Source organism: Ananas comosus, linkage group 9, assembly GCF_001540865.1.
Source record: "Ananas comosus cultivar F153 linkage group 9, ASM154086v1, whole genome shotgun sequence".
Classification (NCBI taxonomy): Eukaryota; Viridiplantae; Streptophyta; class Magnoliopsida; order Poales; family Bromeliaceae; genus Ananas; species Ananas comosus.
The window spans coordinates 10,768,721-10,789,271 of NC_033629.1; the positions used below are offsets into that span (position 1 = coordinate 10,768,721).

The 20,551-nt window shown below is 34.2% G+C and overlaps 2 protein-coding genes and 1 pseudogene across 7 annotated transcripts; 1 reads left to right on the top strand and 2 right to left on the bottom strand.

Moving 5' to 3' along the window:
- LOC109714858 (SUMO-conjugating enzyme SCE1-like) lies at positions 7,435 to 11,227 on the top strand. Of its 6 annotated transcripts, XM_020239573.1 has the most exons (8): positions 7,435 to 7,674; positions 7,824 to 8,031; positions 8,858 to 8,975; positions 9,093 to 9,176; positions 9,312 to 9,371; positions 9,833 to 9,985; positions 10,352 to 10,465; positions 10,928 to 11,227. In XM_020239573.1, exons 3-8 carry the CDS (start codon positions 8,907 to 8,909, stop codon positions 10,988 to 10,990), a joined length of 543 nt encoding a protein of 180 aa, XP_020095162.1. In that variant the 5' UTR covers positions 7,435 to 7,674; positions 7,824 to 8,031; positions 8,858 to 8,906; the 3' UTR covers positions 10,991 to 11,227. The 6 variants fall into 6 exon arrangements, with proteins under 6 accessions (XP_020095162.1, XP_020095163.1, XP_020095161.1 ...); XM_020239574.1 differs by lacking the exon at positions 7,824 to 8,031 and having other exon boundaries at positions 8,886 to 8,975; XM_020239572.1 differs by lacking the exon at positions 7,824 to 8,031 and having other exon boundaries at positions 7,437 to 7,674.
- LOC109714875 (uncharacterized protein YwkD-like) lies at positions 12,119 to 14,725 on the bottom strand. The gene is made up of 3 exons (XM_020239599.1): positions 14,559 to 14,725; positions 14,140 to 14,248; positions 12,119 to 12,350 (listed from the first exon to the last, which is right to left on the bottom strand). The coding sequence occupies exons 1-3, from the start codon at positions 14,720 to 14,722 to the stop codon at positions 12,174 to 12,176; spliced, it is 450 nt and encodes a 149-aa protein (XP_020095188.1). The 5' UTR covers positions 14,723 to 14,725; the 3' UTR covers positions 12,119 to 12,173.
- LOC109714997 lies at positions 18,350 to 19,532 on the bottom strand (annotated as a pseudogene).

Here is a 20,551-nt window from a genome sequence, read left to right on the forward strand (position 1 = left end):
AGAGAGAGAGAGAGAGAGAGAGAGAGAGAGAGAGAGAGAGAGAGAGAGATGAGATGGTGCATGGATCAAAGTATCATCCATGTATTGAGAGAAGGTGATCAGGGGACAAGAGAGGGAGGGACCTCAAAAAGAGGGGAGCAATATATTATTATAAGAAGAAGCCATGTGAGTGGTGTAGGTGGAAGCCAAAAGAAGACCCATGTCTTAAGGTGAGAGGGCATTGGGAGTAGAGAAGTAGTGAAACAGTACATCTTTGTTTTTTTCTGTATTGCAGTAGTAGTAGCCAACAAGCATCATCTACTGACACCATGAAAGGATTTATAAGAGTCAGCTCCATCGATCGTGTCCCCTATGTCTATCTATCTAGGAAATTTCCTCCTCAAGGTACAGTATATATATATATACAGAGAGATGAACTAGCATGCTGTTGATAGTATATAAATAGTTTTTATTATCTTTTTTTTTACTATTATTAGGTTATTACTATTCTATCTACCACCACTAAACTCTATAAGTATTTAATGATAAAAATATAGTAAACATTATTTCTATATTGTCAATAGTATTCTAGCTTTACTATATATATATATATATATATATAGTCCAGCTATGGTTCTTGTAAAAACACCAAGCACTATATATATATATAGTCCAGCTATGGTTCTTGTAAAAACACCAAGCACTTGGTACTTATAAGTTTTTTATCCTTAGATCTATTCCTCGGATCATTTTCAACCATTAAATTATACTATTCAATCAACCACCCACTCAACCCTAGGGTGCCCACATCATCCTAACCGTATATCTCTTAATTCAATGGCTAAAAATCTACAAGCACTAATAACTTGGTACTTTTAAAAGCATAGGAGCTCAATTATATATATATATATATATATATATAGTAACCTATATATATATATATATATAATATATATATGAGTTGGACTGGGCCTACTATTCGGATACAAATCCCATTGTTGCTTACCAGTTTTAGTTTTGGATCAACTCATTTTCATTATTTTAACCGTTGGATTAAATACTATTAACCCAGTGGATCGGTCAACCCTAGGGACCACCAACTCTAACCGACTAATATCATACTGACCCTACAATTTTTCAGTCCAATGGCGTTAAAAACTTGCACTAGGCAAAAGAGTATTTACTGTTAATTAGTATTCCAGCCTATTCTATATATATCATACTATATATATATAGAGTGAGGCTACTATGCTATGGAAGCCACGGAGCCTGTGCCTATGTGTCGGGCCGTTCCAGCTTGTTTTTCGATGTTGCCGGCTTTCGAATCGTCGATGCCTCGTTTTAACTTGCGATCTAGAGTATTTGAAGTACCTAGAAAAAAAAAAAAAAAAAAAATAAAAAAAAAAAACACAAAAAAAAAAAAAAAAATAAAAAAAAAAAAAAAAAAAAAAAAAAAAAAAAAAAAAAAAAAAAAATAAAAAAAAAAAAAAAAAAAAAAAAAAAAAAAAACAATAAATTTTATGATTTTACGATATCATTTGCCTACGGTGAACGAGAGGGGCTCCAAAATCACGGCTGAAAATAAAAAATTCTTTACAAATTAATAGTATGACATTTAAAATTTTAAGAATCAATAGATATTGATCTTGTGTTTATATCTAGCTATTAAAGAATTTTCTATCAAATTTTCACGTAATTTGGATATTTTCTATTACTTAACTTGCAAAACGGCTCACTACGGCACTTCGAAATTTGTTGTTTTTGATGCCCATTCGATCACTAGGCAAGATGAATATCGAAAATAACTAAATTTATTTTACTAGCGTATCCAAACACTCATAGATCAAGTTTACAGAGCGACGGACGAATCGAAGTGACGCAACCCGGCCCACCTCGAAAACGAGCTGAAGCACGGAAGGCTCCGTGCTTTGATTAGCATAGTACTCTCTACTATATATTATTATATATATATTATATATATTATAGACAGTTGAGCTGGATGCTTCTGGAGCACGGAGCCTTCCGATGCTTCAAAGTTGTTTGCGATGTTGGGACTTTAAATTGACGATCGGCTCTTAAGCTATTGATTTTATGAGTTTTTGAATTACCTAGACAAATAAAATTTTGCTAATTTTTCTATATCATTTTGCTCGATCGAAAGGAGGCTCAAAATAATATTTTAATGGTCTGTGGTGAGCCCGTTTGCAAGTTGTAAGCGGTTTGTAAAATATCCAAATCACCGTGAAGATTTTGATAGAAAATTCTTTTACTAATATAAAACAAATCAATACTTTATATCTAAAATTTTATATCGTATATCATATTTTGTAAGATTTTTATTTCCAGGCCGGTTGATTTTGCCCTTTGATCACTAGCAAATGATATCAAAAATCACACAAAATTTATTTTCCTGGGACTCTCAATATCTTAGATCAAGCTCTACGGCGATTCGTCGATTCGAAGAGTTCCGAACATCGAAAATAACTTGGAAGTTATCGGAGCGACTCCGCTGCTCAAAGATTCCAGTACATATTCCTATAATATATATATATACTATAATGATATAGAGGGAGAGAGCCGCCGACCGCAGAGAGAGAGATGGAGAGAGCTGAGAGAGAGAGGATTGTTAGAGAGAAGAGAGAGAGGAGAGTCCAGCTATAAGTTAGTTGTTAGCACCCCGCCATTTGATGCTATCAAGTTTTCTGCCATTAGATCTATCCTTTTAATCATTTTCACCTGTTAGATCATGCTATTCAACCAATCACCCACTTAACTCTAAGAAACCACTGTCATCCTAACCGCATATTGCTTCATCCAAAGGCCTAAAACTTAATGACACCAATGACTTTGTGCTATTAATAGTATTCTAGCCTAGTTCCATATATTTCTATATATATATAGAATTAGGCTTTGAGCTAGAATATTTTTAGTAGTATTTGGATTCTTTTACTACTAAATTTATAATTGTTGGATGAAAAAATTATGGGATTGGGATGATAGTAATTTTCTAGGATTTAGTGGGTGGTTAGTAGAATAAGAAGTGGAATTGATTAAAGGATAATGCTAATAGTGGAAAACTTAATAGCATCAAATACTTGGTGTTATAAGAAGTTTCCCAACCAGAATCTATATATAGATAGGAATACTATTAATAGTATTTGAATTCTTTAGCTATTTAGTTTTTAATCCTTATATAAAAGAGAAAACTTCAAATACCCCCCTGTGGTTTCGCACTTTTTTATTTTAGTACCTTATGGTTTAAAATGTATCAAGTTAGTACCCTGTGGTTTCGCACTTTCTCACTTTAGTACTTGATATTATGGAAATAATGTTTACTATCAACTTTTTGCATTTCGATGCCTAGGAGTTAGTAAAGATTAGTGAAATAGTAATAATTTAAGGGTGAAAAAGTTGATAGTAAATTCTATTCATATACTATTAATAGGAACTAGGCTGGAATACTATTAATAGCATCAATGACTTGGTGCTATTAAGTTTTCTGTTCTTAGATTAAAAGATGTGCGGTTAGGATGATGTGGGCTTCCTAGGGTTGAGTGGATGGTTGGTTGAATAATATAATCGAACGGATAAAAATGATAAAAGAGATAAATCTAACGGCAGAAAACTTGATAGCACCGAATGCTTCGTACTATCGATAGTATCCCAGCCGGACTCCTATTAATAGTATAGCGAGTGATCCCTCTCTCTTTGTACATATGTCAAATTATTTTTTAGGTATAAACTCATAAAACATATTTAAACTATGATCCATTTTGATTAAGCTATCTAATTTTTAAAAATTTTTATTTTACCGTCCAATTTTTTAATTTGTTTGATTTGAGTCGGTCAAAGATGTTTTGACTTTAGAAATTCAAACTAATTACTTATTTTAATAAATTTATAGTTGTGAAAATTATATGGAACATTCTAATTAAATATGTAAAAATAAAGGGCACACTCAAATTTTTAAGCTAAAGCATCGTTGACTGATTTAAATCAAACAAATTGACAGTTGAATAGTTTTGAAAAATATGATAGAAAAAGAACTCATTTTGATCGTAGTGCTAAAAAATTAAATTTTAGAATGACTCGTTATTTCTCTGCAAAGCGCATAAAAATGTTCATAATAAGAATTTCTATCTTTTAATTAGAGCGTATTGCTTCGTTTCGACGTCTTTTGGAGTCCAACAATAATATTCTTATAGGGTGGTCGTCTAGATATAGTTCTTTTTCACAACGTATTGATAAATTAGCTAAGTGGGCCTTGGTTCCCAGGTAGCTTCTAGTTGGTCTTCTTTCGCAGAGTTTGAGAAGTCTGTAACTCCTTATCATGTGGAATAAATGCCTTATGGTGTTCTTTTCAAAAAAAAAAAAAGAAAAAAAAGAATTTCTATCTTTTAAAATAAGTTACAAGAAACATTACAGAAATAATTTTAACACTGTGATGTATAGAAGTAGTAATGCTAGATAAGAAGTAGTGAATTAATCTTTGAGGCAGCATTTAATTTGAGGATTTTAATATCAGGGATATAATGAAAACATATTTTCAAAGAAAATTTAAATTTTGATTACAAATGTCATATATTAATTGTTTGTTTGGCTGAAAATTTTGTGTAGTTATTATTATGATGAATCCGTCACTTACAATGGTACCAGATTGTGTAAGATGCCTCAAAGATTAATAAAAAAAAATTCCTGTTTGTCAGGCCATGAAAAAAAAAAAAAAAAAAAAAAAAAGAAAAGAGAAAGAGAGAAAAAAAAAATAAAAAATTAAAGTACTCAAATATTTAAGTGGATCGGCTACTAACCTATGTCCACGTATCAAAAACAAAGTGGATTTCATTATAATCAAACTAAAGTATAAAAGATGTATCTTTCACAAAATTCCAATTCTAAAATGTACTACATAATTTCTTTCATTCGTCGCCCCTAATTTACAGAATAAAAATATATTAATAATAGTGGCTAAACCCAAATATAAATAGAAATACAAATTGACTAAAATTAAAGAATAGTTTTAATAATATTATGCATAATCTAAACTTAACTTAATAAATAATCAAAATAGAATAGAATTAAAAATTTTGTAATTTCAGAATTGGAGACATATCTATATGACACGTGTCTTTGCTATTTCCTGAAAAAAAAAAAAGAAAAGAAAAAGAGATATAGCATCTAGAAAGGTTTTAGTAGGGAACTAGGGATAGCTCAATGATCACTTCGCTTGGTTGGAAAGTGCTAATGTATCTATTACTATTCCACTTTATTCTTCAATCAAATTAATATATTATTTTAAAACATCATAAAAGCAGCTAAGTTTTTAAATTTGCTTGGTAAGAAATAAATCATTATCTCCCAAAATCATAGTGCACAAAGTAGATTCCAATTCTATGTTCACATTCATTTCATAAGATAATAACAACAATAATATAATAATAATTACAAGCTTTCTTTTAAGAGAAATATAACATATTATCTGCTTCGTTCTTATAATAATAGTAAGTTGATGTTGAAGCATCATAGATGAGCTTTCTTTACATTTAGTCCCATTAAAAAATTTTGTTGTATAAATGGTCCTATCAAAATTGTAAATACAGAAATAGTTCTATATTGTACGCATAGCGCCACGGCTAGAGGAGGGAGCAAAATTTTTAGTGAGGACTATGGTTCATTTATCATGTTTAATTAGAATATAGGAATTCATTTACAATGTTTAGCTAAATAACATAATGCATTTTTAAAAATATAATATAAGCCTCTCTTTCCTCATATATTTTTATAATAACGGTGAATGAATCATCCTGTTCACTGTAAATATATCCCCTTTATATATCTGGCGTGGTGCTTATATATACAAATATAAGGTTATTTCTGCACTTATAATTTTAATTAGTAGGGTCATTTATGAAATGAAGTTTTGTAAGAGGGCTAAATAGCTTTCGATTTTTTTGGACTTGTACTTTATAATTCATGTAGAATGACATAAAAATTATAATAAAAAGATTAAAATAGATCAGTAATTTGAAATATAATTAAAATTTAATTTGTTTAATGTTGAAATGGTTATTTTAAAGAAGAAAAGGGAATGTTTAATTACTGATCAACTAATGGAGAGGAATATATTTGCAAACGATACTAATTTTGGAGGGATATATATATAATAACTCAAGCTTTGTAGGAAAAACTAATGTAATTCTATCACTTCTTAGGGATGCATATAAAATTATGGCTTAATTACATATATTATATTATGGTAGAAATAAGGTTTTTTTAATCTTTCTGCAATATATATTTTTTCTTCAAAGGGACCACTCAAATACATTTTTTTTTTTTTTCAATTCTTACCCTGTAAACAATAAACATGTAATTTTATATAAAAACTACTAAAAAAACACTGATTAAAAATGATGGAGTATAAGCTCATTTGACACGAAAAATAATAAAATATATAAATATAACAAAAAAATAATTTAATATAATTTGATAGAAGCTTTTAATAACTCTATCATGAAAATTCTGTTTTTTTTTTTTATCTAAAACAATAGATTTGTTAAAAATAATTTAGAGATTGGCAAGAAAAATAATAGTTTTGTGATATATGTATAATAAAAGAAAATAGTATAAGGTAAAAAAATTAAAAATAAATCTAAAATATAGTGTTGAGATTGATAAATATAATAATATATACAATGGTGTCTTTGAAAAAGAAAAGTAAAATATAGTGTAAAAAAAAATTCATCTAACATACAGCGATGAAATTGATAAAATATAATAATACGATAAGGTTTTTTTTTTAAAAAAAGTAGTAAATGAAAGCAATATTAAGCACGGTGTAGTAAAGTGTAATTAATGATAAAATTAAGAGCAACATTGCTGATATATTCCAAAATAGGATATGCATCTACATCCTCTTCATAGGATTTTTTTTGAACTCTAAAATGAGGATGTAAGATCTAGACGCAGACTGCTGATTCGGATCGGGAGGAGTCCCCCACCTCTCGCTCCTTTTCTTACCCGATTTGGAGGGATTCGGGGCAAGTTAATTTTAATCCTATTTTTAGCTCCTACTTACCGTTTCATTCAGGACGGATCAGAATTGGAGCGAATTTTTAACGGATCGAGACAGATCAAAAAAAGAAAAGTGTCTCCTGCCTTTCGCTTTATTCACTTGGCAAATTTGGGCGAATTCAGTAGCGTAGATTACATTTTTTCTATACTTTTTGTTCTCACTTACCACCCCATTTAGAGAAGATCGTGTAGGAACTCGGCCACTCCGGATCCATTTGCATCTCTATCTACATATCTACAGCCACCTTTTTGGGTGTACAAGTATTATTTTCCTAAATATTAACCCTCTTTTTATTGAATATATTCAAAAACACAATAAATCTTTAAATGGGCCGGCCCAATTAGACTCGGCCCACTAATTCCCTCGCGCCTCCTCCTCCGCTTCGTCTCCCTCTTCGATCCCCATTCCGAATTTATGACCGTTACACGAAACCCTAACCCTTCCCCCCCACCTCTCTCTCTCTCTCTCTCGATCGATCGATCCAAAACCATGGGGATGTAATATCCCCAAAACCCTAGGAGTCGTCCCCTCGCTCTTCGTTCTCTTTCTCTTAAGTTCCTATATATACATCTCTCAGCCATGGATCCCCCCCCCTTTGCTCGATCTTCGGCCCCTCGTACCGCAAGGTCGGTCACTAAAACCCTAAAACAAAAAAAAACTTACTACTTTCCTTTGAAAAATCTTTAATCGCTAATTGATAGTTGCGTAAATGTGATGATTTTGAAGTTTGAAGCAGTAATTGCACTGTTGAATATTAGTAAAATATGTTTCTCAGGGGTGAAATTATTGTATGCGCCTGGTGTACTGTGCGTAGCGCTCCTAAACCCTAATCATGGAGAGTTCAAAATCGGAATTTGATTCGTTGGCTGTGTTTTTCCACATTCAAAGTTCTTACGTATCAAAATCATAAATTTCGGACACCTATTTCTCAAGAATCGGAAAATGGTCCTTCTATCTGCAGTTGGGTTTTGGAACTACTTGTGGTACTACATGATGCCTAGCTAATAGAAATTGAAAAATTATGATTTTTTTTATACTTAGGTTCAAGAATTTAAGTTTTGTGACATGTAGTGATGCCGAGCATTCGTCAGCACAGTGCGGTATGATGCGTGCCATCGTCCGTGACGTGCCAATGTGTGCCTTTGGCAAATTTACCAGTATGCCGACAAACTTTGACATGACATTTATTTTCTGTAGCGCCAGTATATTTTCAGTTGCTCTCAATAAATTTTGTCACCAAATCTTTTTATGTCTTAAAAATGAGGGATTTGAGCCATTCGATCACAACGGAGTTTTGTGCTGTGTTGATACTTTCTCAGCCTTGTACGGCATGGGGGCCACAACCGGTGCCGATGAACACTTATGTCCTTGCTTAGGCCCACAGGTTCTTTACATGTTGTAGATTACATTGGTCGGATTACATGTTTTTTTTTTTTTTTTAAGACTTTGATCACTGCATATTGTTTGTGGTGCATGCTGCACTGTGCATTAGGTGCATGCAATTACTGCTAGCGCTTTTTACCAAGTTTTGGTCTGACTTGTGATACATCAGATACCATGCGTGGAGCAATGTATACTTGAATGAGCATCGGATAAATTCAAATCTAGTCATGTTTATATTTGATCAAGTATGTTTCTGATTAGTGTAATATGGCTTGTTTGGTCTCCAAAAGCTTTAATTTTGATAACTTGTTTGTTTATCCTAAGTATAATGCTTGTTGTGATCTTGTTTATTCCAAATTTTTAGAAATAAGCTTGAGAAAAAAAAAAAAAAAACCAATTTTGAGTAACAGAGTGCACTTTGGACAGGGCCAATATTACTACAAGTAATTTGCAGGTGAGAGAGTAGGAGAAGGCCATGTTAGGGGGCATTGCTCGTGCTCGGCTCGCAGAAGAGCGCAAGGCTTGGCGCAAGAATCATCCCCATGTCCTCTTATCTATCTACTCTATCTACTCTGTCTACTCTATCTATTGATCTCTATCTCCCTCTTGTTTCCTCTTTTGTATGAAGCTAAGATCCTATTGTTTTCTTTTGGCTCGATAGGGTTTTGTGGCGAAGCCTGAGACATTGCCCGATGGCTCCGTCAATCTTATGGTGTGGCGCTGCACCATTCCTGGAAAGCAAGGGGTGAACTCCCATCTCTTCCCTCTTTTCCCTCTCTTTGTTATTTCATTTTTCTTTTTTATCACCTCTGAGGTTTTAGAATTTCGTGAGATAGCGTTCTTTGCCTAGTTAATTTTTGATACGTATGCTGACAAACAGATGGACGTGCCGTTAAAAGTTCATGATCCTGAATTTTGGCTAGAATATGGCATAGAGAAGTTAAGCTCTTTTTTATATTTGTGAATTGACATTTGTGTATATCTCGCTCGTTCAACTTTGGTGCTAATCTTTGAGAGTTCTTCTTGAATATTCTAGATCAAGGGAAAAATGAAATCGTCTGTGTCACTTAAATCAGAGAGCCAAATGGTGTTATTTTGGCACGTAAACAAAGTTCTCTTGATCAAGAAGCCTCTTGCTGCACTATTGCTAATGAGAAGTCTCTCATGTCTATTCTGTGACTCTGAATTTGTAAACAAGTTTATTACAAATTTAAGTGATTTTTTGCTTTTCATTCTATTTCTTTAGGTCCTATACTGAAAGATACCACTTCTCATTCTGGATTTTGGTCCTAATTTACATATTCTCCTTTCTTTAAACATTATTAATGTGTTCTTCAATTTTTTGCAAATAAATGTCTTATTGAAAAATAAAAAGAGGATCCCTGACATATGATACTGCAGACTGATTGGGAGGGCGGCTATTATCCTCTTACTCTAGGGTTCAGTGAAGATTATCCAACCAAGCCTCCTAAATGCACGTTCCCTCAAGGGTTTTTCCATCCAAATGTCTTCTCTTCTGGGTTGGTTTGCCTATCAATTCTCGATGAATATCATGTAAGTTCGTGATATTGTTCCTTGAGGCTTAGTGCCTATTTTTTTTGGTTTCTAGAACAACTTTTCTACTTCTGAAAGCACAAGCTCCTAGAGACCAAGTGTTTGGCCTAACAAAGATTCCCGAGCTTTAACTGTAGCGAAAAGCTAAAATTAAGTTTTGGGGGCTCAAAAGTAAAAAAGTAAAAGCTCTAATATTGAACCTTCTAGTTCTGTTTTAGCAAGTAGCCGACATAGAAGAGATTTTTAACGAAAAGGCTAATTGCCTTTTATTTTGGTTTATTTAGCATTTCTACAGAAGCTTTGGTTGGGTTTAATGTCCTAGCTTTGTTAACCGGATGTTCTTACTAATTTATAAATTACATTCAGGGGTGGAAACCAGCCATTACCGTGACGCAAATTCTGGTGGGAGTACAGAATCTACTTAATCAGCCAAATTTTGCAAGTCTTGCTCAGGGTACCCCTTGTCACCTTTTAACTCAGGTTAGTGATAAAAATACAAATCCTTCTTTTGGGTTGTTTAGACTGTTGCTTTTGATAAAGGAATTTCAAATTTGTATTGGCAGTCATAGGAATAAGTATAAACATATTTTCTACTTGAATCATCTTAGCAGCTTCTTAGTTAAACAGAAACAAAATCTTTGAATTAGGGTTTCTATTTTTGGTCCCACAAGATTGTTTCCCCTTTATGCCATAGAGAAACTCCTTGCCAAACGCCGACGATTAAGGCCTCTTTTAGAACTGCAGACATGATTGTGTTACCTGCTGTAAGAAACTACGATGAAAAAAAATATTATGGTTATCTTCATAAGTAATATCACGATGCACATATTGCAACAAATCGGTTGAGATATATTTTTTGTGGTCCACTGGAACACAATGTGACTTATCTCTATACGTCTTCATCCCAGCTCTATATATTTAACGCATGGACAAAATTTACAGGATGCAGCGGAGTACAAGAAACGAGTTCGAGAGCAGGCAAAACAATACCAATCAAAAGTCTAGTACCGTTCTTATTTCGTATTTTTGGGGGGGTTTAAAAACTGTCTTTTATATAGGTCTTTTTGATCATCATAAACACATCATGTAATAAATTAGAGATAACATTTCCCCAGGGCTTGTATGCAAACTTTGCTGCAAACCTAACTATTTGATGTTATGGTTTTATGATTGATAGTCTTTATTGCATGTTTGTGTTAATGATCTGCGATTTGGTAATGTTTTTACATGGTATTGTAACAATTCTTAGTCTTTTCTAACTATTTTAGCGAATGAATTTTTATGTTGTTAAACTGTTGAATATTAGAATCATACGTTCTATCATGATTTTTGATTTTCAAAGACAAAATGTAGATGGCGGTTCTTCTTTGTGATTTTTCCTCGTTCACGATCTGCAATTTGCAATTCTTTTTATTCTCAAGGATGGAGCCGTCACGAGAACAAAATTAGAATTAGGGTTAGATCGGAATCCTCGTTTATGTTATATATAATATATTAATATAACCTAATGTAAGATGTTTTAATCACGTTCGTCCCAGCATGAATCGTGTCTGGATATACTCAAATCGTTGGATCGATTGTATCCGTAGGAACCGTTTTGAATAAATCACGTGGATCACATCCAATATTTGTATTTTAAGCTTATAATGCCAAATAATTTTTCCACGTAATTACAAGTAGTTGAAAATGCAATATTTACAATTACATGAATTTTATTTTATTGGATTTGGTTGAAAGCACTGCTGCTGCAAATAATTTTTCGCCTTATGCAGCTGAGAATTGTATTTATAAATTTTATTACTTTAAATATATATAGGAGGATAAGATTACCCTCGTCGTGGAAGAAAATAATACTCTTTTCGTAAAGGCGATTTGGCTGGTAAGATTATCTCGTATTGAAAATTGCTTTTTTTAGTTATTATGTTTAGAATCGTGGCCAATTTGGATGTAGTTTAAAAAAAAATCATATATCTTTTTTAAATTTTTATATATAATTAAAAGTACAGTGCAGTTGTGACGGCATACAATCAAATAAATATAACAAATTATTATATTAAATGGGGCTACAGTTTGTGAGCGAAAAATATAAGTTATCTAGAGATTTTGTCATAAATAAGATATATTATCGGACAGGCATATCTGCAGAATAGTTTATTACTGTGCCCTTCAGCCGTAGTGGAACTTCTAATCATTTGATGCGGTTCTTCAAGAAGCGCTTCCTGCAGTCGCATAACTCGACGGCGTTTCTGTCGGGATCATGGAAGTAGAGCTGGTCCGACACAACCCCTTCATCTCCAACCGCCAGACTCACGTACTCAACTCCCATGTCTTCCAGCTTCTTCTTTGATATCCATATGTTACCACACTGCCATTAATTAATTTTTTAAGTTAAATAATTAAGATGATGATTTAGTTATGTTACAAAAAAGCTCTTTTTTTTTTCCTTTTTTTTCTTTTTTTTTTCTTGGAGCAATTATTTATATATCTTCAAAAAATTTCTGACTTTATAATTTACCCGTGCTCGGAAGGTTAATATAAATTTGGTTAATGAACATTTAAAGTTAAATTTCTGTTAATATAAATTCTGACTTTCTTATTTGCCATTAAATTCTGACTTTCTTATTTACCCTCCCTTAAAATATTTAAAGTTTTTTCAAATATATTTTTAAAGTTAAATTCTGTTATTAATGAACGGTTATTCCTAACCATTATCTTTATAAAATCACTATTTTATCTTTTCAAATATATTCTTTTACTATCACCAGTTTTTCTTATTTACCCTTAAATTAGGGACAAAAGGAGTATTTTAATTTTTTGCACTTTCAAACATACTTTTTACCGTCACTAACTTTTCTTATTTGTCTTTAAATTAGAGATAAAAGAGATATTCTAATTTCCTTTTAAGTACATTAGAAATTTAATCTGGTTTTAATGCGAAATAACTTAACGAGTACTAACAACGGGAGTATTTTTGAATAATGGAGAAATATACTAGGGCTATCTTTGAAACAACAATAAAAAAGTATGTATATATAAGATACTTTAGAAGTTTTGAGGGGTATATAAGTAATTATCCCTATATATTTCAGGTGAAAATTGCACTACTAGTCCCTGAACTTTGTAAGTTTATGTTCCCCTATGTATGTTCGTACACCATGTAATCATTAGTTTCATCATCTAAATCTCATGCTTTAAAAAATTTACATAGAAAAAAAACTGTAAATTAATGGATGGTAAGGTTGGAACATGAGGTGAAAGTTGCACTAGGTGTAGGCAATATTTGGCTTCTTCTGATAGTAAGTATACATAGGGATTAAAATTAAAATTTTTAAAGAGTTTAGGGATCACTATTCACTAATGTTGAACTTGAATATTCCAGTATTAACCATACAAAAATGTGCAAATAATAACCTTATTAAAAAAAAGAAAAAGGAAAGAAAGGAGAAGGCGGTGGAGGGCTAACTACATCAGTAATTTTGCATATTTGTAGGGGTATATATGCAAAAAATCCCATTATATAAATAAAGCTTAACACTTTTATATATATATATATATATATATATATATATATATATATATATATATATATTATCANNNNAAATCGACGATCGGCTCCGTTAGACTTGATCTACACTATTGAAAGTATTTAGAAACTAAATTTCATAATTTTTCGATATCATTTACCTATCAAACAAGTAGTCTAAAATTGAACGGCTGAAAATAAAAATTTTTTGAAAAATGATGATAAAAGATTTAATTTCAAGATCAGATATACTGATCTTACTCTAAATAGTGAAAAGAATTTTCTATAAAATTTTCATCGCATTTGGATTGTTTTACACCGTTAAACTCACAAACACACCACATTGGCCATTAAAATTGTCAATTTTGAGATCTTTTGATCACTAGTCAAATAATGTCGAAAAAATCTGAAATTTAGTTTTCAAATACTTTAAATAGTGTAGATCAAGTCTAACGGAGCTGATCGTCGATTTGGAAGCCGCATTATCGAAAACAACTTGGTAGCACGGAGCGCTCCGTGCTAGCGATAGCATAGTAGCCGGACTCTATATATATATATATATATATATAAACAAAATCACACACACATTACTCCAATTAGGGAGGTGATCATTTGTTAAGCATTGTCTCACTTGAAAGGAAATGTGGTTGCTCGTCGGATCGATCACCGACGGCTTCGCCGGTGCATCGACATCCGTACTCCGCTGCAGCAAATGTATGCCTATCCCGTTTTGGTGTATCCTGCGCATTGCACACTGATTAGTCTCGTGTCGAAAGACGATAACAACAAAATATTTATATACTTATCTATAAAACTTTTGTGTTACATAGGTTGAGAACCTTTTATTCAAGTTCTTAGTACTAGTAGATCACTAAAAGCATATATAGTGATAAGATACATTAATTGCTCCTGCACCGGAACGAACATTTCGTACTACATGTGATGCACGAACATTTCGTACTACATGTGATGCAGATTCTAACTACAATATTCTCGATATGGATACAGGGAGCTTCGATCGCTGAATCAAGATTTTAATCCTTTTGTTACCATGCTCCTTTGAAATCGAGCGACGGTGGCCGTTCGATCAGCTCAAACCCTAGCACCTCCTGATAGAACTTGAGAGATTTTTCTACAGAGGAGCACAAATATGCAACATGGTTGATACAGAGGAGAGAGGTAGGGAGGAGCTCTTTTTGTTCTTGTGAGCTCATGCCCTTTTTTTATTTTTATTTTTTTTTTCTTATAACCATTTAAACTTCTACTAATTAATCTCCATATATAGAGAGAGAGAGATCCACTGAAAAGAGTTTTGGTCAAACCACATGCAATCACATTAAATCTAAGGGGGATGGATCTTTCCTTAAGTTATGGCCCTGTATATGATGATATATCTAAGATCACAACTCCCTAAATTTTGGTGCCATTTAATTATATACATTTTCTTTCAGGTCAACTTCATTTGCTGGTTTTAGAGAATAATATGGTAACATAAAAATCTCAATCCATTTGAGATATCTTAGAAAGTATATTTAGTGATAACTTATACGTTATGATGATTTTTTTTTGCATGCATGCTATATACAAACATGATTTTCAACTATTAAGTGACCTTTCATCTCATGTGTAGAAACCAAAAATTTAAGTTTCCTACACGCCCAAAATTGCACGACAACGTAGAAGATAAGAACGGAGAAATAAAAAGTTCACAATAATAATCTTAAACAACTCCACATATAAATTTAATCAACTTCACTAAGAGTATCCAAAACATCATATAATGAAAAATAAAAAAAATACCAAATAAACCTTCAACCAAAAACATTCTACAATGAATATTCACAAGAGAGGGAAAGAGACAAATTAGATGTCACCCACCTCAAACCTCGCAGAATTCCAACCAGCTATGGACTCTCTTTCACACTTCTCTTGCTCTCGAGAAAAACACCAAAACAAGAAAATTAAGAAGTAAAGAGAAGTAGCTCTGGTTTTCTCACTTGACCTATTTCCATCTGACCACTAACTAAAACTCATGCGGTCCAGCTTGGCTCAATTAGCCTAAAATAAGTCACAAATCAACTTAACTCAAAAGAATAAAAAAAAAGGACCTATTTAAGCAATAGATAATTGGGCTCCTATAAATACACTTATTAATTTAATAAACAAAAGGAAATAAAAAGTAAGTTTGATTTTGTCCCTTCTAACATCTTGAACACTACTATTGTTTAGAATGCTGTACTAAGAGCCTGTTTATTTGCACATAGTTAATTATAATTGTGCTGCAGATGTAACTATATCTAAATTCAAATTCGACATTTATTTTATACATCTTAATTCAACTGCTGCAGTTATAATTGCAGGAGAGAAATTTTAAACAAAAGGTAAACTTATCTCACAAAAAATATTTCAAAATTTTTTCCTCTTCTACATAGGTGGTAATCTCACCAATCCATATATAAAATGATAGAAATTTGTAAATTGATTTCTCAACCGCATACAACCAAACAACATATTTATAACTACAGCACTTTCTATTTATTATATCCAACTAAATAAGATGAGTGAATTATAATTATACTATATTTATAATTATATTGAACCAAACGGCCCCTAGTTTCACCTACGAGACGACGAGAAAATGACTTAGAGGCTACAAGTTTATAGTATGCCGTTTTAGACATTAATCATATATATATAATCCTCGTGTAACAAATACAATAAATTTATTAAATAAATCAAAAAATGACGAGTAAGATATATAGGCTCTAAATTTATTTTTTTAATCATTGCATTATTTGCTAATATTGTACGACGCGAGCCAAGCTCCTCACCAAATTAAGTGATTTATCTTATTACGAGAAAAAATGAGTTTGAAGTTTACTATAGTACGTACGCTATTGTGTATATTTAATCATATCCTTCATCAACCAATTACCAAGTAAATCTTAAATAATAATAATAATAAAATGTGTTAAATAAGATATATGTTCGATCTAACTAATAGGCCGGCCCAGTTTGCGAGCATGTTAATTATATTTCATAAATTACGGAACAAGTTACTGTTTAAAGCTATTTCTACATATGATAAGGCAAGTTAGTTGGGAAAATATTTCTACATATATAGTTCTAATCAACACTGTATAATATCCATAGATGCCAACTTGGTCTCATCACTTCTCTCTCTCTCTCTGCTTTTGCTTATCGAGAAGCTTCTAGAATTCATTGCATCCATTCATTCATTCATTTTACTTAATTAACCAGGAGTTGAAATATACTATTCATTATAAACACCGTCCTCTAACAGCTTAAGCTTTTAGAGTACAACGGTTGTTTAACATGGTATCAGAGCCCATGACGTGGGCTTGAATTAAATGGGAGGAAATTAATATGCTAGGAGCCTGGCGTGACTCGAACTCAGGACCTCCTGCTCTGATACCATGTGAAACATCCGTTATATTCTAAAAGCTTAAGCTGTTAGATAACGGTGTTTAAACATTTTTATATTTAACACTCCCCCTCACGTCTGAGCGCGAAACTTTTCAATCGGCCCATGATACCATGTGAAACAACCGTTGTACTCTAAAAGCTTAAGTTTTTAGAGTACAACGGTTGTTTCAAGCTTTTAGAGTACAACGGTTGTTTCACATGGTATCAGAGCAGGAGATCCTGAGTTCGAGTCACGCCAGACTCCTAGCATATTAATTTCCTCCCATTTAATTCAAACCCACGTCATGGGCCGACTAAAAAGTCTCGAGCCCAGACGTGAGGGGGAGTGTTAAATATAAAAGTGTTTAAACACCGTTCCCTAACAGCTTAAGCTTTTAGAGTACAACGGTTGTTTCACATTAAAAAAGTCTCGAGCCCAGACGTGAGGGGGAGTGTTAAATATAAAAATGTTTAAACATCGTTATCTAACAGCTTAAGCTTTTAGAGTACAACGGTTGTTTCACATGGTATCAAAGCAGGAGGTTCTGAGTTCGAGTCACGCCAGGCTCTTAGCATATTAATTTCCTCCCATTTAATTCAAACCCACGTCATGGGCCGACTAAAAAGTCTCAAGCCCAGACGTGAGGGAGAGTGTTAAATATAAAATTATATAAACACCGTTCTCTAACAGCTTAAGCTTTTAGAGTACAACGGTTGTTTCACATGATATCAGAGTAGGAGGTCCTGAGTTCGAGTCACGCCAGGCTCCTAACATATTAATTTTCTTCCATTTAATTCAAGCCCACGTCATGGGCCGATTAAAAAAGTCTCGAGCCCAGACGTGGCTTTTAGAGTACAACGGTTGTTTCACAAGCATGCCCCCTACGTTTCTATTAAATTAGGGTTTTGGGATCGAGAACGAACTTAGTAAGCTAATGCTTGTGCTTAAGGCTATTTAAAACCTAAAAATAACATATGCTACGCTCGGAAGGAGATTTAGTATTTCTTTTTCTAAATTTGCTTAAGTTGCCACATTTTATGATCACTTCCAAATTAAGATTGTAAAATGTGTTAGAGTAATATTATTCTTCCGAACAAAATAGAATGCGCAGAGATTAAATAGAAGAGTTGTATATAACACTAAGTTGTTGTTCATATGTTTCTTCTTAATTTAGAAGACTATAAATTTTAAAAATAGTAGAAATATTTTTATTTGTTATATTATACTATATATTATTTTACATCAGTTCAAGCACTCTATTAATAAATTGTGAAGTTTAAAATAAAAATTCAAATTATTTGTAACTCATCACTCATAGTAGTGGATGATTTAAAATGGCCAAATTATATATGCGCTGAAGCAAAAACCAATCTCAAAGATGCTGTTTGTTAGATATAGAAAGTAAAAAAAAAAAAAATCACAGGGAGAATTTTAATTTATTTTTAATTTCTTAATTCTTCTTTTTATTCATCAAACTCCATTCCCCCTTGTTGTTTCTCCAAATCCTTGAAGAGGAACTGTTGAAACGCGGCGTGCGACGAGCCCCCCACGTCGAGCGCCGCCGCGGCCTTGTCCTTGAGCTCGGCGGCGCGCGCCCGGAGCCTCTGGCCGTCCTCGGTCTCCATCACGAGCCTGACCTTCCTCTCCACCTCGTCGGCTGCGACGAGCACCTGATCGTACCCGTCCACGGCGACCCCGACGCGGATTTCGTCGACGAGGAACACCTTGTTCATCCGCTGCTCCGCGTAGAGGGGCCCGGCTCGAGCGCCTCGAACGTGTTGACGAGGATGCCCCGGGAGTCGGGGAGGCGCCCGAAGTTGCGGACGAGGGCCCGGTAGGCGTCGGTGTCGCGGTCGGACAGCGCCGGGTGCATGTCGCCGGCGGGGATGGGCCTCACGCCCGGGAAGTGGACGGGGGCTCGGCCCAGGTCCTTGAAGCTGGCGGCGCCGGCGCGGTCGTGGTCGTGGGGGAGGTGGAGGAACACGGCGAGGATGGCGGCGCCGGAGGAGAAGAAGAAGTAGGCGGGGAGGGCGAGCTCGGCGGCGACGTCGAGGGCGTCGATGCAGAAGAAGTCGAGGACGAGGGCGCGGGGCGGAGGGGAGAGGGAGCGGAGGAGGGAGAGGAGCGCGGGGTTGTTGAGGCGGAGCACGTCGAACCTCTGGGCGACGGGGTTGCCGCCCGCGGGGGGAGGGACGCGGGGGAGGAGGTGGAAGGAGATCGAGGAGGCCCGGTGGGAGGAGGAGAGGCGCGAGATCACGGGCTCCAAGGATGGGGCCCCGGGGAAGGGGGACTCCACCGCGACCACGGCCACGGAGGCGAAGCCGCGGCGGACGAAGAGCTCCGCGAGCTCCACCATGGGCGTGAGGTGCCCCACCCCCATGCCCGAATACAGCACCACCGTCTCCTTCATAATCGCCTCCCCTACCAATTAAGCTACCTACCTACCTCCAAGCGCGCTGCTTCTAAATTCTAATTCAGGGGCGCACCACCACTGTTTAATCATCAATGGCGATCGAATAGAACAGAATACTCTATTATTACTGCTTGTTTGCTTCGTCCTGGCCTGAGCGGAAAGATGTGGGAGATGAGGAGTGTTTATGTATAGGACTAGGATAAAATAAATTAAATTAATCCCGCAAATTATTATTATTATTATTATTATTATTATATATATATATATATATATATATATATATATATATAGATAGAGAGAGAGAGAGAGAGAGAGAGAGAGAGAGTTAGGCTGGTATACTATCGGTAGCACGGAAGCCTCCGTACTACCAAGTTGTTTTCAATGTTGCGGCTTCCGAATTGACGATCGGCTCTCGTTAAACTTGATCTACACTATTAAAAGTATTGAAAACTAAATTTCATAACTTTTCGGCATCATTTACTTATCAAACGAGTAGTCTAAAAAATGAACCGCTGAAAATAAAAATCTCATAAAAAATAATGATAAAAATACTTGAATTTAAGATCGGAGGTATTGATCTTACTCTAAATAAGTGAAAAGAATTTTCTATAAAAATTTCATCAGATTTGGAGTGTTTTATACCGTGAAATTCACAAACGCATCACATCTACCATTAAAATTGTCAATTTTGAGACCTTTTGATCACTAGCCAAATAATGCGGAAAAATTATGAAATTTAGTTTTCAAATACTTTTAATAGTGTAAATCAAGTCTAACGGAGCCGATTGTCAATTTGGAAGCCGCATCATTGAAAACAACTTAGTAGCACGGAGACCTCCGTGGTACCGATAGTATACCAGCCTAGCTCTATATATATATATATATATATATATATATATATTATATTCTGAGATTCAGGAATTTTGAGACGCGCGTACGCGTGCTACTCGTCCTTTGCGTGCTTCATCTTCACCTCTAATCCGCCTTGTGGAATGCGTACGTGGACCGGCATTAATTAACACCGAAGAGAACATTATACAAGTTTTTTGTTTTTCTTTTTATATGTATTTTATTTATGTGTTACGACACATATAAGGTGCAGGTTTTTGACTAGTTCATCCGCTTTATTAGAAGTGAATTATATTTATATATATACACATTAACTAATGTATCACAAGATGCATGATCTCGGGATATATATAT